Here is a 26,942-nt window from a genome sequence, read left to right as displayed (position 1 = left end):
GTTACACAATCCTCTGGAACTGTGGCTAGAAATAGGTTAAAAACAAGGCTTGCTGGTCTTTACTATCTGAGACAGGGGTGAGGAACGCAGCTGTCTGTGTCAGGGATTTGAATATAGAAAAGCTGTATTATGCTACTAGCTGTGTCTGTGTAACTAGGAAACCCAAGCCAATTATTGCGATGAACATTAAAGTCACCAAATACATGCGCCTGAGCGCTAGTATCTAGCGAGAGTACTGCATCTATTTCATCAAAGACGTAATTGATTAAGATGCACTCCATAGTCGAGGGAAAACGGTAGCAAAAATATAAGTAACTACGCTATGTTGTAACGTTAATCTAAAGCACATGAAGGTCTGGTCGTCTGATTCTCCAGTCAAGGGGAGGTGCTGCGGATATAGACTCTAAGTCCATGTATATGTCTGAGTCCTTAGGGCAAATTGTGAAATAACATTAAAGTGGTTAGAGGGGATGAATGAGTGTAGGTTAATGTCACTAAGCGCTAAGATACTCGGGAAGTTTGCTAGGAGAAATGATTCTAGATCATCTTAGTTCTAAGTCCATGAATATTCGTGAATGCGAGCAATAAGGGAGGATGCGAATTGATTTTGTTTAAGTGGCTGTCAGGTTTTGATCGTACGTTACGAGCTGTCATCTTATTTCATAGTTTTAATTTCAAGGACAGAGATGTTGGACAAAGTGGATGCGTATGGTATCAAAACATGCACACACAAGTAAACCATCAGTCGACTCTTCATCTACAGAATTGTGGCCTCTGGAAATCCCATAAGAGATGGGTGCAGGGTCATTACCATGCGCGACATGGCATTACAACCATGCTGATATTATTCAACTAATGATTGACTAGCTAAGTATTACTAAAGAGTTAATGCTCCTGTATTATAAATCGGAATACAGCAACAAGACAAACCTGTCAGACAAGAGTGACTCAGTCCAATCGCATGAACATATGTGACAATCAAGTATCACAAGATGCCTAGTTTCAAAAGAAAGGAATAAACGGAAATGAGGGATGGCGTTCATTGCCCTAATCAGAAAAAAAAGTCGAGCGATAGACAAAGCTCCGGAGTGACGAAAAAGAAGCTAAGAGACGCTTAGAAATAAAAGATGTAGTAATTTAAGCTATTTGCTTTTGAGCATTCATTCGAATCGCATCTCAATGTAAAAGTGAAAGGAGAGAAGAAGAAAAAATAAAGCGAACGCCCCCCCCAAAGGTTCGCTTATTATGCTCGATCATCTCGCACAAAACATTAAATTCTAATCTATCACATGTAATCTTTAAATTATTTGCTTCATTATGCTGCTGCAATATCAACACCTTTCGTTTAATTTGATATATTTGAAAAGATTCATTAGATGATTGCGTTTGTCTACTGTAAATCGAATAATTTCAGGTTACTAAAAGATGAAGATGAATTTAATGGAAGAATATGATAAATATTTTTTTAAATTCAATTTCCACCCCAAACAAGGCACAGAGCCACTTTGAAGTAGGGGCCTACTATCAGGGACATAAGTTGCAAGGATATTATGAAGGGAGATGAGCAGCAAGATATTTGTTCACATTACACTTGAACTTCTTTTTTTTTACATGGTAGTCACCACTTATCAAGGCCTGGGAGCCACTCGGGGATAAGAGTTATTGAGTGTACAGTAATAAATGGGATAGTATCGTAGTAATCGTTAGTATTGGAGATTTGATAAAGTATCTTTCTTAAGTGGGACGGTTCATCAGGAATTTGTTTATGTTAGACTTTAAGACATCCAAGTTGTAGTCAAGTGGGAAACAGGCAGACGGAAGAGAGTTCCACAGGCGAGCACTTCTAAGAAAGAAGCTTTGTTCATGTAATCTACGTTTTGCATGTCAGTACAGTTGGGAAAGCAGAATCCCGGAAGGGAGTTCCAAAGGCTATCAGTTCTGAGGAAGAAACTATTGAAATAGAAGGTTATCTGATAACTAGAGATCTCTACTGTGTAGGGGTGGGATTTAGCAACTTGTCGGGGTTGTCAGGCGTATTTACGTTGAGGAGGTACAAGTGCTTGTAGTTCGTCAGAGCATTCACCATTAAAATACTTGTAGAACAGGCAGCAAGATGCAACATTTTATTGATGGGACAGAGGCTTAAGCTTAGATGACAGTTAAGGACCTATCAGCTTGGTGACTATCTTTTGAACCCTGTCCAGGAGTGAGAGGCTAGTAGAAGATGCACCAGCCCAAATGTGACAGCAATACTCCATACATGGGCGAATGATGGCCTTATAGAGGTATAGGTAGTTTCAGGCGTAAGTAGTTTTCTAGTACGACAAAGAGAGCCCACCTTCTTCGCAGCAACATTGGCAATGCTCTCAATGCCTCTGTTCCAACTCATGTTTCCTGTGAACGTTAGGCCGACGAGTTTAAAAGGAAGTACTTTCAGGTAATGTGTTTTGGTCATTGCTATTGGTGGTAGAGAAGGTTTCTTGTAATTATTGAAGGAAACAAGCTTAATCCTGGCAGCATTGAATGTGACCATCCATTTTTGTCCCCATTCCACTACGGATTGGAAGTCTGCCACTAGTGTTTCTGCCATTTCCTTAGATATGTGTTCATTTGTTTTCCCCTCGTGCCTGTTATAGAGCGTGGTATCATCAGCAAATATACCCATCTCAGAGACAATTTTATTAGGGAAATCATTTATGAATATTAGGAACAATAGAGGTCTTAGGTAGACCCCTGAGGCACACCCGCATTTATATCATATTGTTTAGATGTACGACCGTCGAGGACAACCTGGATTCTTCTCTTACTTAAGAAGGATTTAATTACGTTATGTATTCTTCCAGTGATACAATATGATCTGATTTTCCTGAGAAAACCATACTGCTATACCCTGTCAAAAGCCTCAGATATATCTAGGGCTACCGCTCTACCCTCCCTTGCATTGTCCAGTGAATGGTATATACGTTCAGAGATTACAGTTAGGATATCTGCTGTGGAACGGGCTTGTCTAAATCCATATTGATGGTCGGTCAGAAGTTTAGCAGCTGTAAGGTAATGGAGTAGAACTTGATTAATTATGCACTCAAATATTTTGGCGAAAAGCAGCTAATAGGGCCATAATTTAATGGGTCAGTTCTTTCGCCAAAATTCTGTAAACTGGTACCACAGAAGCAGTTTTCTAGCAATCAGGAAAGCGTGATTCGTTAAGGCATTTGTTGTAAAGTTCGGAGAGAACTGGAACAACCTCAACGGAGCATTTTTTAAATAGCACAGTCGGGATGAGATCAAGTCCACATGCTTTCGAGGTGTCTAGGTTTTTTATGATATGCACATGAGAGGGGTGATTTTCAGATCATCTAGTGTGGCGTCTGTCTGGAAAGAAAATCAGGGAGGGAGTTGTTCGCTAGGTCCAGTGCAGAGTTTGAGACAAACCGACTGGAAATCATGTTAGCCTTCTCGGTTGCCATGCAAACAACCCCATGATTGTTTGATAGTAGGGGAATTGCTGAGTACCTATTATTTACTACACTGTTGTAGATTTTCCAAAAATCACGGTTCCGAATTTCTGTACGTTTCCTGGTGGCTCTAGTATTCTCTCTTGGCTGTCGCTATTTCTCTCTTACAATTACTTCTAGCTTATATAAACTTCTGTCTATTTGAACTGAGCTTATGTCGGTTAAATCTGTGGTACGCATGCTGCCTTTGAGCAATGGCAGCTGCAAAAGTAGAAGTAAACCATGGGGGAGAGTGGGGCTTGCTATAGAAAAATTAAATGATTATGATGTTTTGTAGAATATTTTGTGCCGTAGCATATCAGACGATTTCAATTAATTTAACAACAAATTTAAATGATATTTTACATGGTGCATTGATTAGTTTTGTGTTATTAACACCATATCAACACAATTCTATTTCGTTCATACTTTGATAAAGTGCCCAGACAATGCTTACTTCAACTTGTCGACCGAATTGAATACGTTCGTTATCCTTTTCACCGTTCCCATCGGCTTTTTGTCGACCCTGTAGTCTAATTGAACACCGACAATTTGGTGCTTAATCCTATTAATAATTAAGTTTACAAAATATGTATTGAGTAAAAATTATCGTTTCAAAATATAAACATTTTCAAGTGTCCGAGTAAATAAAATGTGTACTCATGAAAAGATAAAATATCTAATACAGTAATATTATGCTTTACGATGAAATTGTGGTCTTAATGTATGAGAATTTAAAAAAAAAATGTTTTTCAGGTCGTGTTGAAAATGGAAATTTTCTTATCGATCCTTGTTTCGGTGTACTTCGGTGGGGAATGCTGACAAACTTCCAGAAGTCTGCCATACATTTATTGTACAAAAAAGGTTGTAATTGCGTTGTAAGTATCTTTGTAATCTGACTGTTGGGGCATGTTGGATTAGAGGAAATTTTATTTTATTTTAAATGCAAAAGTACGACAACAATTAAAATCGATAAACAGAATAGAAATTATGAATGCATATCCGTATTTATAAGAAAATTTGTGTTTTTTTTTAGAATTCAACCTAATTAAAAGATAAAGTTACAGAAAAATCTTTATAATGTACGAAACAAAAATGTTATATTTAAAAAATCACATAAATCGATCAAGCAGATTTCTTTGGTGTGTCTCGTTCCGCCATCTTAAAAATTCATCACTTACTACCTCTCCCTTATGAACCTTGTTAGAAATTAGCCTTCTAATAGTTACGATTAGTAGTAAATTACTAAAAATCGTAAAAATGGGTTTATATATATATATAAAATAAAATAAAAGATTAAATACAACAATTATGCTCCTCCTGCAGCCGCCTTAAATCTGTAATCACACACAATATGACTCGTAAGAAATCAGTTCAAATAACTAGATTTGCCGCTATCAATAACAATGAACCAGTCTACATATATAATCACAACCAAAATACTAATCGTAATACCTCTAACCCACCCGGTCGCATTAGGAGAAAGAAAAATATTTGGTTTAATCCTCCATTTAGCCTAAATGTCAAAACTAATATACCTAAGGAATTCTTCAACATTGTACAAAACTCTTTCAAATACCCACACAGATATAGTTATATTTTCAATAAAAATTCAATCAGGACTTCTTATTCTACAATGCCTAATTTAGCACAAAGTATCTTAACATCTAATAACAAAAAAATTAAATCAGCCCAAAAAATCCCTTTCTCAATTAAACCCAAAACTAACTGTAACTGTAATAACAAACATCATTGCCCACTCAATAATGATTGCATCCATAAAGATGTTATATATTCTTGCACAATTACTGAGCTTTCACGAAATCCTCCCATAACAGACACTAATATTTCGTCTTCAAGTTATCCTTCTTCCCATCCTCCATCTGATATAGTTACTAATCCAATACACTACCCGAGCAGCCCCTCCATCTACAATCATACAACTAGCAATAATAATAATAATAATAATAATAATAATAATAATAATAATAATAATAATGATAATAATAATAATAATAATATTAATGAGAATAATAATATTTCTCCTAACAGCCATCCTAACACTAACAACACTCATTATCCCCTCCAAAATAGTCCTCATACAATCATTGTCCCACCATTTGTTGAACACTATGAACAAAATTCAAACCATTCAACTAATACAAATCAGCAAATTAATATTAATACCAGACCTCGAGCTTTTAATAAAGTACATACATATATAGGCGTTACTTCAACATTAATTAAGAAAAGAATATCAAACCGCATTTATTCTTTTAACAACCATAATTCTAATAATAACCAAGTAATTTCTCTAACCACTTTAATTAAAAAACTTAACTTTAATAATACCCCCTTGTCAATCAAATGAACCATCATGAAAAAGTTAAGTCTTATACTCCAGGCTCTAAGTCATGTCGCCTCTGCACAACCGAAGCTATAACTATAATTACTTCCCCTCAAAGTAACAATATAATAAATTCTAAAAATGAACTGATGTCTTTCTGTAAACATAAGTCCAAATTTAATTATGGCAATTTTGAAATTACATAGTTATTACTTTTACCTTTTAGATAGATATATAATTTTTTCTTTAACTTTATCGTTTTTTCTACATACTTTCTTAATACTTTATAATTTAATAATCTTTTCTTTTATTTCTTTATTTCTTCTTTGTTTGGCCGGTTTTTTATCTGCAATTTCTGTTTTAGTCTTTAAATATTCCTATCTATCTAATATATCAATCTACCCACACTTTCATATCTTGTATGTATATTTACTTATATTTTACTATATGCATTTACTTACTTTCTTGCCTTTTCCTGAATTTGCAGATACCGGCCATCCTCTCCCCTTAAATAATTTTTATTTTTATTTTATATTTTATTTATTTATTTATTGTTTATTTATTTTCTATTTATTAATTAATTAATTAATTTATTTTCCATTTAGTGTCTTTTAACAACTCTTGCAGACATTTTCTTAAGTAATAACCTGTACATTTCAGTTGACCTATATTATTTTGCCCTATAAATTTTTTCGCGCCTTTTAACATTTCTTGTCTGGGTCATTTTGACATTTGTTTTTCTATTTTATATTTAATTCTATCACCATTTAATTTTCCCCCCTTCTTCTTCCCTGATCTTTCTTATTTATATTTATGTCTCGGCAGCAGTGATAAAAGCATATCATTTTTCTTTTATTAATGTTATTGAAAATTTTCCCCTTTTCCCTTGTACATATTTGTGAATTATTCCATGGATTTCGGCCTTTGGATTATTTTGGACCATCTTCCAATTACGGGATTTCCTTGGATTTTACTTGTGCAAATGGAAATTCAATTTACTTTCTTGAAGTTATATTTCTGGATTTTAGCGTCATTGGATCATTTATCTTTTACCAGACTACCCATTCACGTGTAATCACCTTTTTCTTCGCCATATTCCCTCTGCTTCACTTTTTTTGTTATCAAGTAAGATCTTTGATTTACTTGTTGTTTCATCAAATACTTTTGTATGCCAAATCCGATCCCGCATTTTGCTAATTCCTACCCTCTGATGAGAAGGAAAGTATTTCTTCGAAACTCTGCGGATTAAGGACTATCCACTTATCAAGTGTTTCCTTTTTAGATTAAATATGTTTTTAACTCTTTTTCAAAGTGTTTTTTAAAATGTTTTATTAACTGTTTGCTCCTATATATATATATATATATATATATATATATATATATATACAGGGTGACCCAAAAACAACGTGATATATCCATTATTTATTCATCGATTGCCATTATTTTACAGGACATGGCAGAATCAACGACCGTGAGTACACCAAGACCCCAGTGGGAGCTGGGACAAAAAATAGACTGTGTTAAATTTCGTTCGGACAAAACACTAAGAAACGGGGTCTAATTAGAGTTGGGGCCCGTTTTTTTGGTCACCTTATATAAATATATATATATATATATATATATATATATATATATATATATATATATATATATATAGTAGAGATTTAGAAGGCTATCACAATGCGAGGATTGAAATATAGTCGTTGTTGGTGAAAGGAGACAAAAGCAAGTTGCAATTTACAAATCAATAAGTACATACATATATGTCTATATATACATATATTTTTTCAGTTGTATTAGGTATAAATGTCTTACTTGTTATGTCTGCGACAATATCCATTATTAATTTCGGAAAAAATCCCTTTTCAAATGGTAGACGTGACAGATCGATTCAAAACATGCTAGATGATGGAGTGGAAGTTGGATAGCTGTGTGGGGCCTCGGAGCAAATGTGAGGAGGGGATTTATGTATGGTCTGATTAGGTAATTAACATGTTTATATTTTTATTTATTTATTTGTTTATTTATTTATTTTAGTTTATAACTTGTTGCTTTAGCGTGAGCTTTTTTCTAATTTTGTACGTTCTCTGTCTATTTTGTTGTCTTTATTGTTATTATTATTATTTTTTTTCCTGTTGACATATATTAGGTGGGATGACTTTGTGTATCTAGGTCACTTAAGTAGCTAGTAGGTTGTGTCCGGTTAACTTTTGAAGGATAAAAGTAGGAGTGGGATGTGAGAGAAGAGGGAAAGGGGGGACGGGATAGTTTGCTCCCAGTCGGCTGCTGGGTGTTTAGGTTGGTGTTGCGGTTGTGAGGAATAGGAAGATAGGTGTGACGGGGGCACTGGGTTGACATTCCTTGGGAGTTGTTAATTTATTTATTTTCATAAAACTATAAGTGGTAATAGATGGGACATTTTTTTCCATTTAATTCTTTATTGTTATTGTTTATTAATTTATTTGTGTTTGTTGTTAGTGTTATTACAGTTTGAATAAGTGGGTTAGCTTAAATCAAAGGTTTTTTTTTAAAAATTGGTTTGTGTTACTTAAGTTAACTATTTTTTTATTTATTTTTTGTTTTTATATATATTGCTGTTTTTACTTATTTATTAAATTTCTTTTCTTTTCTTTTTTATATATATAATTTATATGGGTGGGGGCTTGTAGTAAGGTCCTGTCTGGACTGTGAATTTGTGAATGAGCGGTGTGCAGTGGTGTACCTGTTCTAATGGGTTAGGGTTGTAATGGTAAGTCTTTGGTGGGAGCCGTATGTAAAGTTATATAGTGAATGAAGATCCGATCTCCAGTCTGTTATTGAGTTCTGGCCGTAATTTGGATATTAGTAATGAATGAAAGGCGCCCTTTAACGTCATCTTTTCTGGGTCATTTTGACATTGGTTTTTGTATTTTAAATTGATTCCAATTACCATTCGACTTTTTTCCTCCCTTCTTCTACTTCTTCACTAATTTTTCTTAATTCAGACTTGCCTCAACAGTCGAGCTGTATATTTCTTCCATTCCTATTTTTGAGCACATTTTATCATTCTTTTAATAATATATTGGAATTTTTTCCCTTTTCCTTGTATCTATTTGTGAATTATTCCACGGATTTCTGCCTTTTGGATTACTTTGGATCATCTTCCAATTACGTGGTTCCCTTGAATTTTACTTGTGCGTATGGAAATTTAACTGAGTTTCTTAGATTCTGCATCTTTGGATTTTACCGTCATTTGATATTTTACCCTTCACCAGACTATCTATTCACGTGAAATCACTTTTTTTTTATTCATCCTATTTCCTCTGCTTCACTTTTTGTTATCAAGTAAGATCTATGACTTACTTGAAGTTTCATTTAATACTTTTGCAAGCAAAATCCGATCCTGCATTTTGCTAAATCCTACCCTCTGATGAGAAGGAAAGTATTTCTTCGAAACTCCGCGGATTAAGGACTATCCACTTATTCAGTGTTTCCTTTTTAAAATTAAATATGTTTTAACTCTTTCTCCAAGTGTTTTAACATGTTTTATTAACTACGTGTTCTTATTATAAGCTCTATCTCCTGTTTGGCTTTATCGAGCTTTTACATCTGTTTGAGATTACTTTATAAATATTAATTCTTTAATATTTATAATTTACTTTAGTTTTGCCATCTTGGATATTTTTGGTAAACTTAACTGTAATTCTTATATATATATATATATATATATAGCCAGTAGAGTTTAGTTTCCTAGAAGTACATCCAATGAAACAACATGTGTCTACCAAAATAGTGCTCAATGAGTGAACAGAGCAGGTATATTAATTTTATTTATACAAACATTAATGGCTACATATGTGCATACATGTTTCTGTAATCACCCACGTTGGGGGATTACGTCCTCAGGCCAAGAATTACCTTCAAAAGTGACATTTCCACCAAATACATTTTTCTATTTCGTTTATCAAGTTAAAATACAACCTGGGTGGGAGTAAAAAAAAACAAAAAACGGTAAAAGGACGAGTGAGGTCTTTGAAGATAATAAACATCTTTTTTCTTTTCCCCTTCCCCCATCCAACCTAACTTTTGGCTTTTATGGCATAGGGTACTTGAGAGTTTTTAGTTTTCTTGTCTTAGAGTCTGTAAGTTAATAACCTTAGCTATGGTCAACCAAGTACTGACCGGTGCCTTTTAATCTACCTCCACCCACACATACATGGAACACACACATAATACACACATACACAGACACCGCCAAACACACAGATACACACATTAATACATATATTCAAAAGCGAATCCATGCTGAACGCTCTTTGTTTTATTTACTGAAACTAGACAATAATTCTGAAACTACGTAGAAATAAAGTAAGGTAAATAAAACAAAACAAAAACAAAAATAAAAAATAAATAAATAAGAATAAAAATAAAAATAAATTTAATTAAAACAAATAAACCAACAAAATATGAATAAATATAAAACCCGAAAGTTACCTAAACCCCACATGTACCTATATGCGTGTATCAATACACTTATAAATTTCTACATTTATCTACACCCGCGCATATATACACATACACATTACAGACATACAGAGACAAATAATAGTGTTTTTCTTTACTTATGTAGCGTGGTAACCTCTTCGCATATGCAATATTATGCTACCCGACTACAGACGGGTGTATATATATATATATATATACACATATACACATATATATATATATACATATATATATATATATATATATATATATACACATACACACACATATATATATACACACACATATACATATACACACACATACATGCACATACATACATACATATACATCTACACACATATACATATAAATACACACACAACAGACATACACACATACATACATATATATACATACCCACTCATACATATATATATAACATATATATAAACAACATTCGGACATCCATACATTTTTGTAATCTATATTGTTACAACAATTCTATACGAGGCAGCCTATTTTAATAGTTCAGAAATATACATGTATATACATACATCTACATACAATAGACACAGAGATACATCCACATACAAACATACACACAGATATATAGATACAGAGATATATATATATAAACATACAAACATTCATGCATACATAAAATACACTTATACATACAAACTCACACAAATATAGACATATACATATATACATGCATACATGTACCGTGCCACCAAATGATACATCTAAAGTAGAAACAGACATGAATACATTTACTATATAAATTCACTTTTTCTATCAAATTCCACACGTCTAGTTATGTTTCATGGCCCCATCCGCTTGTTACACTTTCCTAAGTTGTAGGTTTTTTACCGTAAAAATTGGCACTACGTAAAAATTTGTATTGAATTCAGCATGAATTTCATAGGGTTATCCTCATATTTAACAAACATTCTTTCGATGGTAAGGCAGATATACATAAGATGTATCACGATACAATAATAATATATAATAACATATGACAGAAATCAGAGTATTTAGGTTATACAAACCGAGTATATAAGCTTATATATTGTAGTACTTACCTTCATCTTTGTTTATTCACTCTAATACCCTTATTCCCTTTTCTTCCATTCACCCTTCATTCCTTACTTTCTTTCATCTATTTATTTCTTCATTTATTTCTTTATTTTTTTATTTTTTATTTTTTTATTTATTTATTTATTTTTTTTTTATATTAATAAATTATTTTTCCTACCCGGGTATATAAAGATCATATATCCATACATGCACACACCCAAAAATATCCATATGCATACATTATTACGAGCTTCACTCAAAACGATCTATTATTCATTTGGTTCAAATATACCTTCATACAGGTACTTATTTCTGCTAGTAATACCATAACTGCTCGATGAAGTAGAATATTAAGTGACTTACGTAACCCATACGGGTATGATTATAGTTGCGACCTCACTTATCCTCTTTGTGGAGGGGGGTTATTTGATGGGGGTTAGTTGTACTTATAGCAGTTCCAGTCTCCTAATTTAGAGTTCCTTAAGTGCGTGTATTCTGAAATGTTTGCAGGATATAGCAGTTTCTTGTTTAATATTCAATAATTTTTCTCTGTCTTTAAACCTAGTTATCTCAAGTTTTTCTGATAAGCATAATAGACATGGTGAGTTCAATGAGTGGCAAGTATTGGCCCTCCTAATAATCTTCCATTCTATACTAGGTGTTTTATTTTCTCTAACTAATTTCCAGTAATATAACGATAAGGAAGTGTCCTTTTCATATGTTTGATTATTCATCGAGCGTGTATGTCCATAGAATCTATTTTTGAAAGTCATTTGGGTACTCCCTATGTAGAATCTTTCGTCCCTTGGGTTCTCCACCGGGAATATCCTTGCTTGGTATACCACCGATGAGGTCAGACATTCATTTTTTATTGGGCATTCCTCAGGCTTTTTACAGTTACATTTATTCACCGCAGTGTTTGCACTAGTATTCTCCCCTTTTCTATTAGTCGTCTTTAAAATTCTTCCATTATGCTTTTTTATAATCCTTTCCAAATTATCACTACAGCTATAACTTAATTTTAATGTATTTTTATTAAATATTTTATGTAATATATTATTTGGTGGGAAATGCTTATTAATAAGTTGTAAAAATTTTGCACCAAGTTTTGTTTTCAACATAATGTTAAAGGGGGGTGTGAACCAAATAATTTTCCTACCACGATTTCTAGATCCATTTGTGCTAGTGTTATTTACTTTATATTTTATCTCTATGTCCTTATACCCACTATTTTTAAGTGCTGTATTATAAATAGCTTTGCAATCATTGAAAGTTACTTCATTAGATGAATTGTTACTTATTCTACTTTCAATAGATACCGGTATATGTTTAATAATGGATGGTGGATGGTTAGACTGCGGGTGTATATAAATAGGATTAGCATTATCCTTCATATATGGTTTATAAGTATTTAAATCAAGATCTAAAGTAACGTCAAGGAAATCAACCTGTTTTAAGTTAGCATTAACTTCTACTTTTAGGCCAAAATTTTTCATGTCCCTATGGATTGCTCTCCTAATCTGATCACATTTAACACTTGTAGCATTCTTCACTATTATGAGCCCATCATCACGATATAGGCCCATGTCCCTTCTATCAATAATATTATCTTTCGTTAAATTATGAATGATATAAAGTCCAACGAGATCTGTTGCCTCTGCAGAGTCCAGCGATCCCATTGATACCCCGAAAAAGTTGTTTTGCCCATTTTTTGCCCATTGTTCCCCATTATAGACAAGGACAGTTGTGCGGCATTTCATAATAATATCCAAATCCTCATCGGAGACATTGGTATAGGTCTTGGCAAATTCAATTGCCTTTCCAAAGAGATCTTTTGTGATTGACGGGTAGTAATCCATAATGTCAAATTGCACAAAGGCACATTTTTTCTTGTTGGCAATGTTAAGAAACCATTTTACCGGATCCGCCGTATTTATCCATAGGTTCAGGTTGAATTGCCGTTTTAATTCTAGATTGATTTTCTCTAATATTCTTTTACTAATCTTTCCAATTTCGGGTCTGGTTGGGTTAATCAATCTTGTTGTTGGTTTTGTGTTGAAGCTAGGTTTATGATCCTTCAAAAGGATATACGCTTCGTTTTCTCTAAGTTTATTTACTCTATCGCTGATTTGTAATTCATCCGTGATTTTTTTACTGTCCTTATTTATCAAATCAATTACGTTGTTATTTTTTACCTTGTGATAGTCTTTTTTCAAATTCTTCTGGACCAGGTCATTATATTTCTCCCTGTCTAATTTGTAAAAGTTTCTGGTCTTATCCGCCTTAACAAGGATATGTTGTGACTTGTTGATCTCCTTTACAATATTGTCGAGTTTTTTTTGGAATTGATTTTTAGTTTTGTGGAATTCTAAATTTCTAATTAGTGAATAGAGATCCTTCTCGAATAGCACTAATTGTGGGATTACTGGTGGTGATTTAATGCTTTTAAATCCATATCTCTCTTTCTTGGTGTTATCATCTTTATCCAATAGAAAAAAGGTAGCTTTCCATTTCATCCTTTTGAGTAAATCATCCATTTTCATTATTATGTTTAGTAAATAATCCTTGGTATTTGGTGTGGGGATGTTCTTTAGTGACGTATCGAAGTTAATTCTTTCCATGTTTGCGTTTTATGAAGACACGAAGTAAAGTGCTCAACTATTCAGGAGCATTTATATATAGCCAGTAGAGTTTAGTTTCCTAGAAGTACATCCAATGAAACAACATGTGTCTACCAAAATAGTGCTCAATGAGTGAACAGAGCAGGTATATTAATTTTATTTATACAAACATTAATGGCTACATATGTGCATACATGTTTCTGTAATCACCCACGTTGGGGGATTACGTCCTCAGGCCAAGAATTACCTTCAAAAGTGACATTTCCACCAAATACATTTTTCTATTTCGTTTATCAAGTTAAAATACAACCTGGGTGGGAGTAAAAAAGTGGGTATGTATATATATGTATGTATGTGTGTATGTCTGTTGTGTGTGTATTTATATGTATATGTGTGTAGATGTATATGTATGTATGTATGTGCATGTATGTGTGTGTATATGTATATGTGTGTGTATATATATGTGTGTGTGTATGTGTATATATATATATATATATATATATATGTATATATATATATATGTGTATATGTGTATATATATATATATATATATACACCCGTCTGTAGTCGGGTAGCATAATATTGCATATGCGAAGAGGTTACCACGCTACATAAGTAAAGAAAAACACTATTATTTGTCTCTGTATGTCTGTAATGTGTATGTGTATATATGCGCGGGTGTAGATAAATGTAGAAATTTATAAGTGTATTGATACACGCATATAGGTACATGTGGGGTTTAGGTAACTTTCGGGTTTTATATTTATTCATATTTTGTTGGTTTATTTGTTTTAATTAAATTTATTTTTATTCTTATTTATTTATTTTTTATTTTTGTTTTTGTTTTGTTTTATTTACCTTACTTTATTTCTACGTAGTTTCAGAATTATTGTCTAGTTTCAGTAAATAAAACAAAGAGCGTTCAGCATGGATTCGCTTTTGAATATATGTATTAATGTGTGTATCTGTGTGTTTGGCGGTGTCTGTGTATGTGTGTATTATGTGTGTGTTCCATGTATGTGTGGGTGGAGGTAGATTAAAAGGCACCGGTCAGTACTTGGTTGACCATAGCTAAGGTTATTAACTTACAGACTCTAAGACAAGAAAACTAAAAACTCTCAAGTACCCTATGCCATAAAAGCCAAAAGTTAGGTTGGATGGGGGAAGGGGAAAAGAAAAAAGATGTTTATTATCTTCAAAGACCTCACTCGTCCTTTTACCGTTTTTTGTTTTTTTTACTCCCACCCAGGTTGTATTTTAACTTGATAAACGAAATAGAAAAATGTATTTGGTGGAAATGTCACTTTTGAAGGTAATTCTTGGCCTGAGGACGTAATCCCCCAACGTGGGTGATTACAGAAACATGTATGCACATATGTAGCCATTAATGTTTGTATAAATAAAATTAATATACCTGCTCTGTTCACTCATTGAGCACTATTTTGGTAGACACATGTTGTTTCATTGGATGTACTTCTAGGAAACTAAACTCTACTGGCTATATATAAATGCTCCTGAATAGTTGAGCACTTTACTTCGTGTCTTCATAAAACGCAAACATGGAAAGAATTAACTTCGATACGTCACTAAAGAACATCCCCACACCAAATACCAAGGATTATTTACTAAACATAATAATGAAAATGGATGATTTACTCAAAAGGATGAAATGGAAAGCTACCTTTTTTCTATTGGATAAAGATGATAACACCAAGAAAGAGAGATATGGATTTAAAAGCATTAAATCACCACCAGTAATCCCACAATTAGTGCTATTCGAGAAGGATCTCTATTCACTAATTAGAAATTTAGAATTCCACAAAACTAAAAATCAATTCCAAAAAAAACTCGACAATATTGTAAAGGAGATCAACAAGTCACAACATATCCTTGTTAAGGCGGATAAGACCAGAAACTTTTACAAATTAGACAGGGAGAAATATAATGACCTGGTCCAGAAGAATTTGAAAAAAGACTATCACAAGGTAAAAAATAACAACGTAATTGATTTGATAAATAAGGACAGTAAAAAAATCACGGATGAATTACAAATCAGCGATAGAGTAAATAAACTTAGAGAAAACGAAGCGTATATCCTTTTGAAGGATCATAAACCTAGCTTCAACACAAAACCAACAACAAGATTGATTAACCCAACCAGACCCGAAATTGGAAAGATTAGTAAAAGAATATTAGAGAAAATCAATCTAGAATTAAAACGGCAATTCAACCTGAACCTATGGATAAATACGGCGGATCCGGTAAAATGGTTTCTTAACATTGCCAACAAGAAAAAATGTGCCTTTGTGCAATTTGACATTATGGATTACTACCCGTCAATCACAAAAGATCTCTTTGGAAAGGCAATTGAATTTGCCAAGACCTATACCAATGTCTCCGATGAGGATTTGGATATTATTATGAAATGCCGCACAACTGTCCTTGTCTATAATGGGGAACAATGGGCAAAAAATGGGCAAAACAACTTTTTCGGGGTATCAATGGGATCGCTGGACTCTGCAGAGGCAACAGATCTCGTTGGACTTTATATCATTCATAATTTAACGAAAGATAATATTATTGATAGAAGGGACATGGGCCTATATCGTGATGATGGGCTCATAATAGTGAAGAATGCTACAAGTGTTAAATGTGATCAGATTAGGAGAGCAATCCATAGGGACATGAAAAATTTTGGCCTAAAAGTAGAAGTTAATGCTAACTTAAAACAGGTTGATTTCCTTGACGTTACTTTAGATCTTGATTTAAATACTTATAAACCATATATGAAGGATAATGCTAATCCTATTTATATACACCCGCAGTCTAACCATCCACCATCCATTATTAAACATATACCGGTATCTATTGAAAGTAGAATAAGTAACAATTCATCTAATGAAGTAACTTTCAATGATTGCAAAGCTATTTATAATACAGCACTTAAAAATAGTGGGTATAAGGACATAGAGATAAAATATAAAGTAAATAACACTAGCACAAATGGATCTAGAAATCGTGGTAGGAAAATTATTTGGTTCACACCCCCCTTTAACATTATGTTGAAAACAAAACTTGGTGCAAAATTTTTACAACTTATTAATAAGCATTTCCCACCAAATAATATATTACATAAAATATTTAATAAAAATACATTAAAATTAAGTTATAGCTGTAGTGATAATTTGGAAAGGATTATAAAAAAGCATAATGGAAGAATTTTAAAGACGACTAATAGAAAAGGGGAGAATACTAGTGCAAACACTGCGGTGAATAAATGTAACTGTAAAAAGCCTGAGGAATGCCCAATAAAAAATGAATGTCTGACCTCATCGGTGGTATACCAAGCAAGGATATTCCCGGTGGAGAACCCAAGGGACGAAAGATTCTACATAGGGAGTACCCAAATGACTTTCAAAAATAGATTCTATGGACATACACGCTCGATGAATAATCAAACATATGAAAAGGACACTTCCTTATCGTTATATTACTGGAAATTAGTTAGAGAAAATAAAACACCTAGTATAGAATGGAAGATTATTAGGAGGGCCAATACTTGCCACTCATTGAACTCACCATGTCTATTATGCTTATCAGAAAAACTTGAGATAACTAGGTTTAAAGACAGAGAAAAATTATTGAATATTAAACAAGAAACTGCTATATCCTGCAAACATTTCAGAATACACGCACTTAAGGAACTCTAAATTAGGAGACTGGAACTGCTATAAGTACAACTAACCCCCATCAAATAACCCCCCTCCACAAAGAGGATAAGTGAGGTCGCAACTATAATCATACCCGTATGGGTTACGTAAGTCACTTAATATTCTACTTCATCGAGCAGTTATGGTATTACTAGCAGAAATAAGTACCTGTATGAAGGTATATTTGAACCAAATGAATAATAGATCGTTTTGAGTGAAGCTCGTAATAATGTATGCATATGGATATTTTTGGGTGTGTGCATGTATGGATATATGATCTTTATATACCCGGGTAGGAAAAATAATTTATTAATATAAAAAAAAATAAATAAATAAATAAAAAAATAAAAAATAAAAAAATAAAGAAATAAATGAAGAAATAAATAGATGAAAGAAAGTAAGGAATGAAGGGTGAATGGAAGAAAAGGGAATAAGGGTATTAGAGTGAATAAACAAAGATGAAGGTAAGTACTACAATATATAAGCTTATATACTCGGTTTGTATAACCTAAATACTCTGATTTCTGTCATATGTTATTATATATTATTATTGTATCGTGATACATCTTATGTATATCTGCCTTACCATCGAAAGAATGTTTGTTAAATATGAGGATAACCCTATGAAATTCATGCTGAATTCAATACAAATTTTTACGTAGTGCCAATTTTTACGGTAAAAAACCTACAACTTAGGAAAGTGTAACAAGCGGATGGGGCCATGAAACATAACTAGACGTGTGGAATTTGATAGAAAAAGTGAATTTATATAGTAAATGTATTCATGTCTGTTTCTACTTTAGATGTATCATTTGGTGGCACGGTACATGTATGCATGTATATATGTATATGTCTATATTTGTGTGAGTTTGTATGTATAAGTGTATTTTATGTATGCATGAATGTTTGTATGTTTATATATATATATATCTCTGTATCTATATATCTGTGTGTATGTTTGTATGTGGATGTATCTCTGTGTCTATTGTATGTAGATGTATGTATATACATGTATATTTCTGAACTATTAGAATAGGCTGCCTCGTATAGAATTGTTGTAACAATATAGATTACAAAAATGTATGGATGTCCGAATGTTGTTTATATATATGTTATATATATATGTATGAGTGGGTATGTATATATATGTATGTATGTGTGTATGTCTGTTGTGTGTGTATTTATATGTATATGTGTGTAGATGTATATGTATGTATGTATGTGCATGTATGTGTGTGTATATGTATATGTGTGTGTATATATATGTGTGTGTGTATGTGTATATATATATATATATATATATATATATATGTATATATATATATATGTGTATATGTGTATATATATATATATATATATATACACCCGTCTGTAGTCGGGTAGCATAATATTGCATATGCGAAGAGGTTACCACGCTACATAAGTAAAGAAAAACACTATTATTTGTCTCTGTATGTCTGTAATGTGTATGTGTATATATGCGCGGGTGTAGATAAATGTAGAAATTTATAAGTGTATTGATACACGCATATAGGTACATGTGGGGTTTAGGTAACTTTCGGGTTTTATATTTATTCATATTTTGTTGGTTTATTTGTTTTAATTAAATTTATTTTTATTCTTATTTATTTATTTTTTATTTTTGTTTTTGTTTTGTTTTATTTACCTTACTTTATTTCTACGTAGTTTCAGAATTATTGTCTAGTTTCAGTAAATAAAACAAAGAGCGTTCAGCATGGATTCGCTTTTGAATATATGTATTAATGTGTGTATCTGTGTGTTTGGCGGTGTCTGTGTATGTGTGTATTATGTGTGTGTTCCATGTATGTGTGGGTGGAGGTAGATTAAAAGGCACCGGTCAGTACTTGGTTGACCATAGCTAAGGTTATTAACTTACAGACTCTAAGACAAGAAAACTAAAAACTCTCAAGTACCCTATGCCATAAAAAGCCAAAAGTTAGGTTGGATGGGGGAAGGGGAAAAGAAAAAAGATGTTTATTATCTTCAAAGACCTCACTCGTCCTTTTACCGTTTTTTGTTTTTTTTACTCCCACCCAGGTTGTATTTTAACTTGATAAACGAAATAGAAAAATGTATTTGGTGGAAATGTCACTTTTGAAGGTAATTCTTGGCCTGAGGACGTAATCCCCCAACGTGGGTGATTACAGAAACATGTATGCACATATGTAGCCATTAATGTTTGTATAAATAAAATTAATATATATATATATATATATATATATATATATATATATATATATATATGCGCGTGTGTGCTTTTTATTTGTTTTTATATAAACATCTAGGTATCGCTACACAATCATGAGTATGTTTCAGTCAACTAGTTATAAATAACTAGAGACATCAGCAGACTGAAAATTTGGAAAAGCAACATCGCTTGATGAGGTCTTCAGTTAATTCACCAGTTGCATTATACATGTCCATGATTGTGTAGCGATATATAAATGTTTATATAAAAACAAATAAAGACATATCTCGCTCTACTTTATGATGAGCACTCTTGCATAGACCTCGTTAAATTCATTGGTTATTTTATCTGTGAATATACTTAATCTATTATATATATATATATATATATATACCTTAATTATTATTTCGAATGAAGCATTTATCTGTAAAAACCCATTATTGTAAACAAAAGTATGTTTTATATATAGGTGTATTAACTCAGAACTGATTATAGAGTAAAGTAGTTAAGCCTATACAATTTAAATCCTTCCCGTATTTCTGGCATTTCCTTGCTGAGGTTCATTTTATTAAAAAAAAAAAAGAAGTAAACTACAGTTGCTGTTGGTAAAAAAAAAGTAAACTACAGTGCTGAACAAATGAGGATACTGGCAACTGTGGCCAAAATGAAATAATTTGGTTTTTACTGGCGATTAGTGATGGTTTGGGGCGATAACATGCAGGTACTTTTTGAATGTAAAAAAAAAGCAATTAAGAAAATGCGTAAATCAGTATGAATTAATAAAATCCGAAAAATGGTTCATTAGAATAAATAATAATGTAAAGTATAAACAGAAGTTTTAGAATTTAGGGATTCCTACTAGCTGTTTACGTTTGTTGTTCAAGTCTTCCTCTCCTTTCAACTCTTCTACCAATAGTAGTAAACTAAATTTCAGTTTTATGTCGTCTTTTTCTGGCGCTTAAAACAAACAAACAAACAAACAAACAAAAAAACAACTACAACTTTTTTCACTGCACTTTTTGAGTATTGTCATGTGTAGAACGGCGTTTGGAATAGACATCTCAAACTCCCTATGTTAAGAACGGCTTTAGGATTAGACACCACCAATCACCCCATCTTAAGACTGGCGTTCAGAATAGACACCCCAACATCACCATATAAAGAACGGTATTCGTAGTAGACAACCCCCTTTTTTTTGGTGGTTGTGGGAATATTTCCCCCAAATTTAACCGTGATTATCGTTGTCAGCATAGCCACCCGCAAATCCTAAAAAAATTGGGGCAGCAGTGTCGGTAAAACAGAAGTAGATTGGTTGATCGCACATACGTACAAATCTAGTATCTAGTGAATTACAGTGCATGATACAGGCCTTTATATCTCAATAACTACTTGTCTCCGCAAAATTTGAATGAGATTTTCGTAATCAGCAGTGTGAGAAAACCCATTAAAGGCGTCACCAAAAAAAAAAAAAAAGTTAACGTGTGCATAATTTCGAGAATCAGCCCGTAAAAGTAATGAAAATCAAATACTCCGCCGAAGTCGATTTTCTAATTAATGAAATTTACGTTGGGGTATGTAATTGAGTGAAAAAAATCGATGAGACCCTAACTTTCAAACACGCCGGTAGGTCTGTCAATTGAAGTGCGTAAGCACAAATTGGAAAATATCTAAACACTTGCAAAGAAATGCAATAAAAAAAACTAAAACATCAATGCATGCAAAAGGTTTATGTATTTTTATATCTTTGTATTATAAGGGTAGTGAACAAAAGTAAAAATAGTATATTAGATATTAACTTAAATAATATAGTTATCTGCAAAGATATACGACAACAAATCAATATCTTTGTATTATAAGGGTGGTGCAAAAAAGTAAACATAATATTGCAGATACTAATTTAAATAAAGTAGTTATCTGGAAAGATATGCGATAAAAAACTAAAAAAAAAATCAATGGATGGAAAAGTTTACCTATTTAAAAAAAATATTATAAGGGTGTTGAAAAGAAATAAACATAAAACATAGTTTAATTATAAAAATAGTTAAACAGTTTTAAAATGTAGATATTTCACACACACACACACACACACACACACACACACACACACACACACACACACACACACACACACACACATATATATATATAGAGAGAGAGAGAGAGAGAGAAAGAAAGAGAGAGAGAGAGAGAGAGAGAGAGAGAGAGAGAGAGAGAGAGAGAGAGAAAGAGAGACCGAGAGTGTACATACAGCGAGAGAACACAGTAGCCGAGATAGCCGAAACGTATATTTTTTAAGCGGCGACGATCATAATAGAAAGCATGTAAACACAGAAGGTGTGTATTTTATTTATGAACACAATTGTGAGCCGAACACAAAATAAAAATGTAACTTTACTATAGATCTGAATATGTGTACGTTTGTTTCCGTAGAAATTGTTTTCTGAAATGTTTATAAACAGTAAATATAATTTGTCTTTGTTGCAATAGATGTATAGATGCAATAGAACAGATGTTTTGCTTTTTGTGTCAGGCCCATCGCCGGGCCAAATGATGTTTCTTAGCGACGCTATTTTTTCAAAAAATTGTAATAACGGTTCGTTTATATATAGAAGAATAGAATTTCGTAATATGAGAATATTCATAGCTCAGCTAATGAGAATTTCCGGAATTTCAGGAGGGAGAAATTATTAATTTTGGAGCGGGAAATAGAAAGATAATAGTTTGTCCACGAGTATATGATCCAGTTAAGAAGGGTTCCTGGAAAACATATATATGTATATATATTTTCCCGGTGTTTACTGGGGAGGTATGAGGACTGTAGATATAGAAGGAAAAATACGAACTACTTCCTCTAAAGACGTTACCGATCGCGAGGATGTTTCTCCTTGGGTACAATGTAGGTTTTTTTTATAAAGAATAAATGTGTCTAAAACGACATTCTAAAGTTACATAAGACGGTGAATAATAGTGTAGACATAATAAATTTGTATGTGGCATCTGCTGTTGCAAGCCTACGGAAATTTGGTCCAGAGGAGAATTTTTGCAATCAAATTATTATATATAGGATAAAATACTTCAATCATTTTTATGTATTTTTTTTTTTTTTACAGCCACAAATTCCTGAGTATAGCATTTCTTTGCATTGTATTTGGCATTACGCGTATTTTCTGAGGGAGAATTGCAATTGCGTTTCGTCAGGAAGTAAATCTCTAGAAGAATGTCAACAGAAGTTAGACGCCTATCTGTACAGGCAACAATGATTAATCAACATATTGTCGTAATTTACGAATATCAAACCATTTTGAACAAACCCGTCAACAATACTCTTCATTTACAACCCATATAAGGAAGTAAATGCATTTACTACGATTAAAATCTCAAATAATTATTATGAACTTGCCCTAGGACGGGTATTACAGCTCGTTAGAAATAATAAATTCACGATAAAACCAAGTATTCTGGATTATTTTTTATCTTTTTATGTTGTACATTTTTATTTTTCAGGAATAAATATTTTTTACTCTATTCGGGTGTTTAGCGACGGACGTGGTGAATATTCTTGATTTTCAGCCTTAATATATTCTCTATAATATTGTAAGTCAATGGCACATCTTCAGATACAGGATTAGTTTTGTGTATGTGCTTACCATTCCCTGAAAGTGATGTATTGATATTAAATCCGTTCGTTTTGTGAAGTTATTTCTCTTAAACTTTCTATGCGGTCGCTTTCAGATGCTTTCGAGTAATTGGAATTTGTGGACAGAAATTACTTTGAGGAATGAGCAAATTTTGAATAGACGACTAAACTAATTAACATAAATAGATTGAACAGAAATCTCATGCATATTGAACCGTTTACTTGTAGACAAAACGTTCAAATGAAGCTGTAATGGCGGGTTTTTCTATATATAAATCTTCCATTTGAAACTTGTTATCAAGCCTTGAGCAGATCAACCTTCAAGTATTAAAAAAAACTTTTGAATGCGAGATTGCAACTATATTCCTCTATTTGCTTCCTTTGGGGAGAGTAAAGATAAAGCCAATTAGTGGTTTTAATGCAAGTATTTATGTAGAAACGTATTAAATTCGAACTTGGCACTGCTAGGTTTTCAGTCCTGTCAGTAACCATTTTACACTGTCATCCCCACACCGAGGCTGTATACTTGTTTATTTAACCGTTGTTCAATATGTCTATAGTCAGAAAACGCGGGATTTTTTGCAGTTTATTTAGAAGTGAAGACTATCGGTATTATGACGCTTATCGGCTTTAAATGGAAAAGTGCATTCTTATTTTGCTGCTTTATACTCATCTGCATTTGGCAGTTGACATCAGTTGAGGCATTGTCACACGTGTCCATATCGCGTGTTACTTTAGCTTTAGGAATTAGTAATCCTAAAACATTTGAGTAAATCAGAGAAAGATATAGCAAATCTTTTTTTTTTTCTTTTTTGCATATCTAAATATATTTCAGAAAAGAAAAATGTTTCTCAAATTTTACTGTTATAAATAAGCTGTTTAACGAAATATTTGTGATAGGTCATTTCAAGGAGATTTTGGTAAACTGAAACTTTTTAGGCGGACAGACTTGTTGTAGTAAAAAAAAAAAAAAAAAAAATCGTGCAAACCTTTTACCACTGGCAACGCCCGCTTCAGAGAGTGAAAGAAGAAAGAAGAAAGAAGAAGAAGAAGAAGAAGAAGAAGAAGAAGAAGAAGAAGAAGAGAATGGCCACTGCGTCTATTTATAGACTAGAGATCATGGGAAGATTATGAAAATAACTTTGGACGGTTTTGTCCTATAAAAAGCCTGTATTTGGGAGAGAGGGTGTCTTTTTTGTTTGGCAGAAGCAATTGCTGTCAGAAGTGCATTGGACTGCAGGATTGAAGAGTGAAGATTGAGTTGTGGGGTCATTGTATTTAACCACAAGCTATTCCGGCTAAGAACAGATCATGGAATCTGGGATGTTGAGATTGGGAAAAGATGTGATACCACCTTTTAGTGGAGAAGGTGATGTAGTCGGATGGATAAAGAAAGTAAAACTGGTGGCTAAGCTTCAACATGTGCCAGACCTTGCCAGTTTTATTCCACTTGTTTTGCAGGGAGATGCACTCGCTCTCTATCTTGAGATGAATAATGCAGAACAAGAAGATGCAGAACTGATAGAGATGAGACTCGTGACCGCCTTCACTGAGGGGCCTTTTGAGGCATACGAAAAACTGCAACGATTCAAGTGGACAGGAGAATCGGTGGATGTTTATGCTAATAAAATCAAAAGATTGGCTGGACTGGCAGGATATCTGGGAAGAGGGCTGGAACATACAGCCAAACTGGCATTCATAACTGGATTCCCAGACGATGTATCTGTGGCATTACAGCAGCTACCGAACATAGAGAGAATGGATGTCAGCAAACTGATACCGACTGCACGGCTTTTAGTCAGCAAAAGGGTCGTAGAAACTCGGACATTGGCCGCAAGTGCGCAAACTAATGAGACTAATAAGGGAAAGAAAGAATCAAGCCTTCAGTGCTTTAGATGTCAAGGACCGCACCTAAAAAAAGATTGCACAGAGATCCCTAGGGCCAGGGCAACATGCTAAAATTGTGGAAAATTTGGCCACATTGCGAGATATTGTCCTCAGATTCAAGGAAACGGGCAAGGGGGAGCTTCTGCGCCGCAAGCTACCCTAGCAATGAAATGAAGGCGCGATACTGGCCTCTTCCTATAATAGAAGTAGAGGTGAATGATTCTGTAATGACTGCACTTGTCGATACTGGGTGCACCACTACTTTAATCAATTCCAAACTTTTGAAGGGATATGGAAGGAGCGGTACAGTGAAAGCAGTTGATGGGAGGAATATAGAATGTAAAGGAGCCAGACAAGTGGAGATAAAAGTCTGTGGAATGAACGTAAAGGTGAGGGCAATCTTGATGAATCACATCGTTGATGGGATCGACGTCAAAATTGGAATGGACGTGATTAATGAGCTGGGAGGTGTAACTATAAAGAAAGCCAAAGTGAAGTTTGGAGATATACAATGTGCCATGGCTGCCCATCAGCTGAATGTTTGCAAAATCGAGGATAAAGACTTTGAAGCAAACTTCGATGGAGATAAATGGACAGTAAGATGGACATGGAAGGGAGAGCCTCCAGTATTGCAGAACGAAGTCCAATATTATAAAAACTCTCTGGAAGGCGATAAGAAATTAAAATTCGAGAAAGAGGTGGAAAGATGGATATCGGATGGTATTCTGTTACCATGGAAAGGAGAAAGAAAAGGCGTGTTGCCATTGATGGCAGTATTTCATGCCACAAAAGGGAAAGTTAGGCCAGTGTTCGACTTTCGTGAGTTGAACCGTTTTGTGGCGTGTCATACAGGGAGCGACATAATAGATGTATGTGATGAAAAGATAAGAAAGTGGAGACAGTTGGTAGGAGGGACCGCAATAGTGGACCTTAAGTCTGCCTACCTGCAACTACATGTGGCAAAGGAACTATAGCAGTACCAGCTGGTCTGTTATAAAGGAAAAACCTATTGCCTAACACGATTAGGATTCGGACTTAATGTCGCACCAAAAATTATGGCAGCCATTTTAAAAACAGTATTAAAGAAAGGAAGTAGGACGAAAGAGGCCACTGATTCATACATTGATGATATAATGGTAGACGTAACGAAAATATCGACACAGGAAGTTGTGGAACATTTGAAGGGTTTGGGTTAGCAGCAAAATCTCCGGAATCCCTGGACGGAGGAGCGGCACTGGGCCTTAAGCTTATGAAAAATAAGATGGGTGCACTAATGTTCAGGAGAGGCAACGAGATCCCAGAGATGGGAGGAGAAATTAGTAGGCGGGAGCTATTTTCGATCTGTGGTAAATTATTGGGGCACTATTCAATTGCTGGATGGCTGCGATTAGCATGCAGTTATGTGAAAAGAAGAGCAAATGGAATGGATTGGGAAGAAAAAGTTGATTGCAAAACCATGAAAGTGATGCAGGAGGTTCTAGCTGAGGTGA

At 33.5% G+C, this 26,942-nt stretch overlaps 1 protein-coding gene across 1 annotated transcript; it reads left to right on the top strand.

Annotated features, from left to right (window-relative positions):
- Positions 1–4,249: 4,249 nt before the first annotated feature.
- Positions 4,250–25,857, top strand: LOC145286397 (uncharacterized). The gene is made up of 2 exons (XM_080135323.1): positions 4,250–4,372; positions 23,039–25,857. Exon 2 carries the CDS (start codon positions 24,877–24,879, stop codon positions 25,522–25,524), a length of 648 nt encoding a protein of 215 aa, XP_079991449.1. The 5' UTR covers positions 4,250–4,372; positions 23,039–24,876; the 3' UTR covers positions 25,525–25,857.
- The last annotated feature ends 1,085 nt before the right edge of the window (positions 25,858–26,942 follow it).

This window comes from Euprymna scolopes, chromosome 10 (genome assembly GCF_053919585.1).
Source record: "Euprymna scolopes isolate OS-2025 chromosome 10, ASM5391958v1, whole genome shotgun sequence".
In the NCBI taxonomy this organism is placed as follows: Eukaryota; Metazoa; Mollusca; class Cephalopoda; order Sepiida; family Sepiolidae; genus Euprymna; species Euprymna scolopes.
Note: the sequence above shows the minus strand (reverse complement) of the source record. Positions and strands in the feature narration are given on the sequence as shown.

Bases quoted from the DNA above. Each gene is read 5' to 3' on its own strand.
- LOC145286397 (XM_080135323.1), top strand. From the start codon at position 24,877: ATGGAATCTGGGATGTTGAGATTGGGAAAAGATGTGATACCACCTTTT.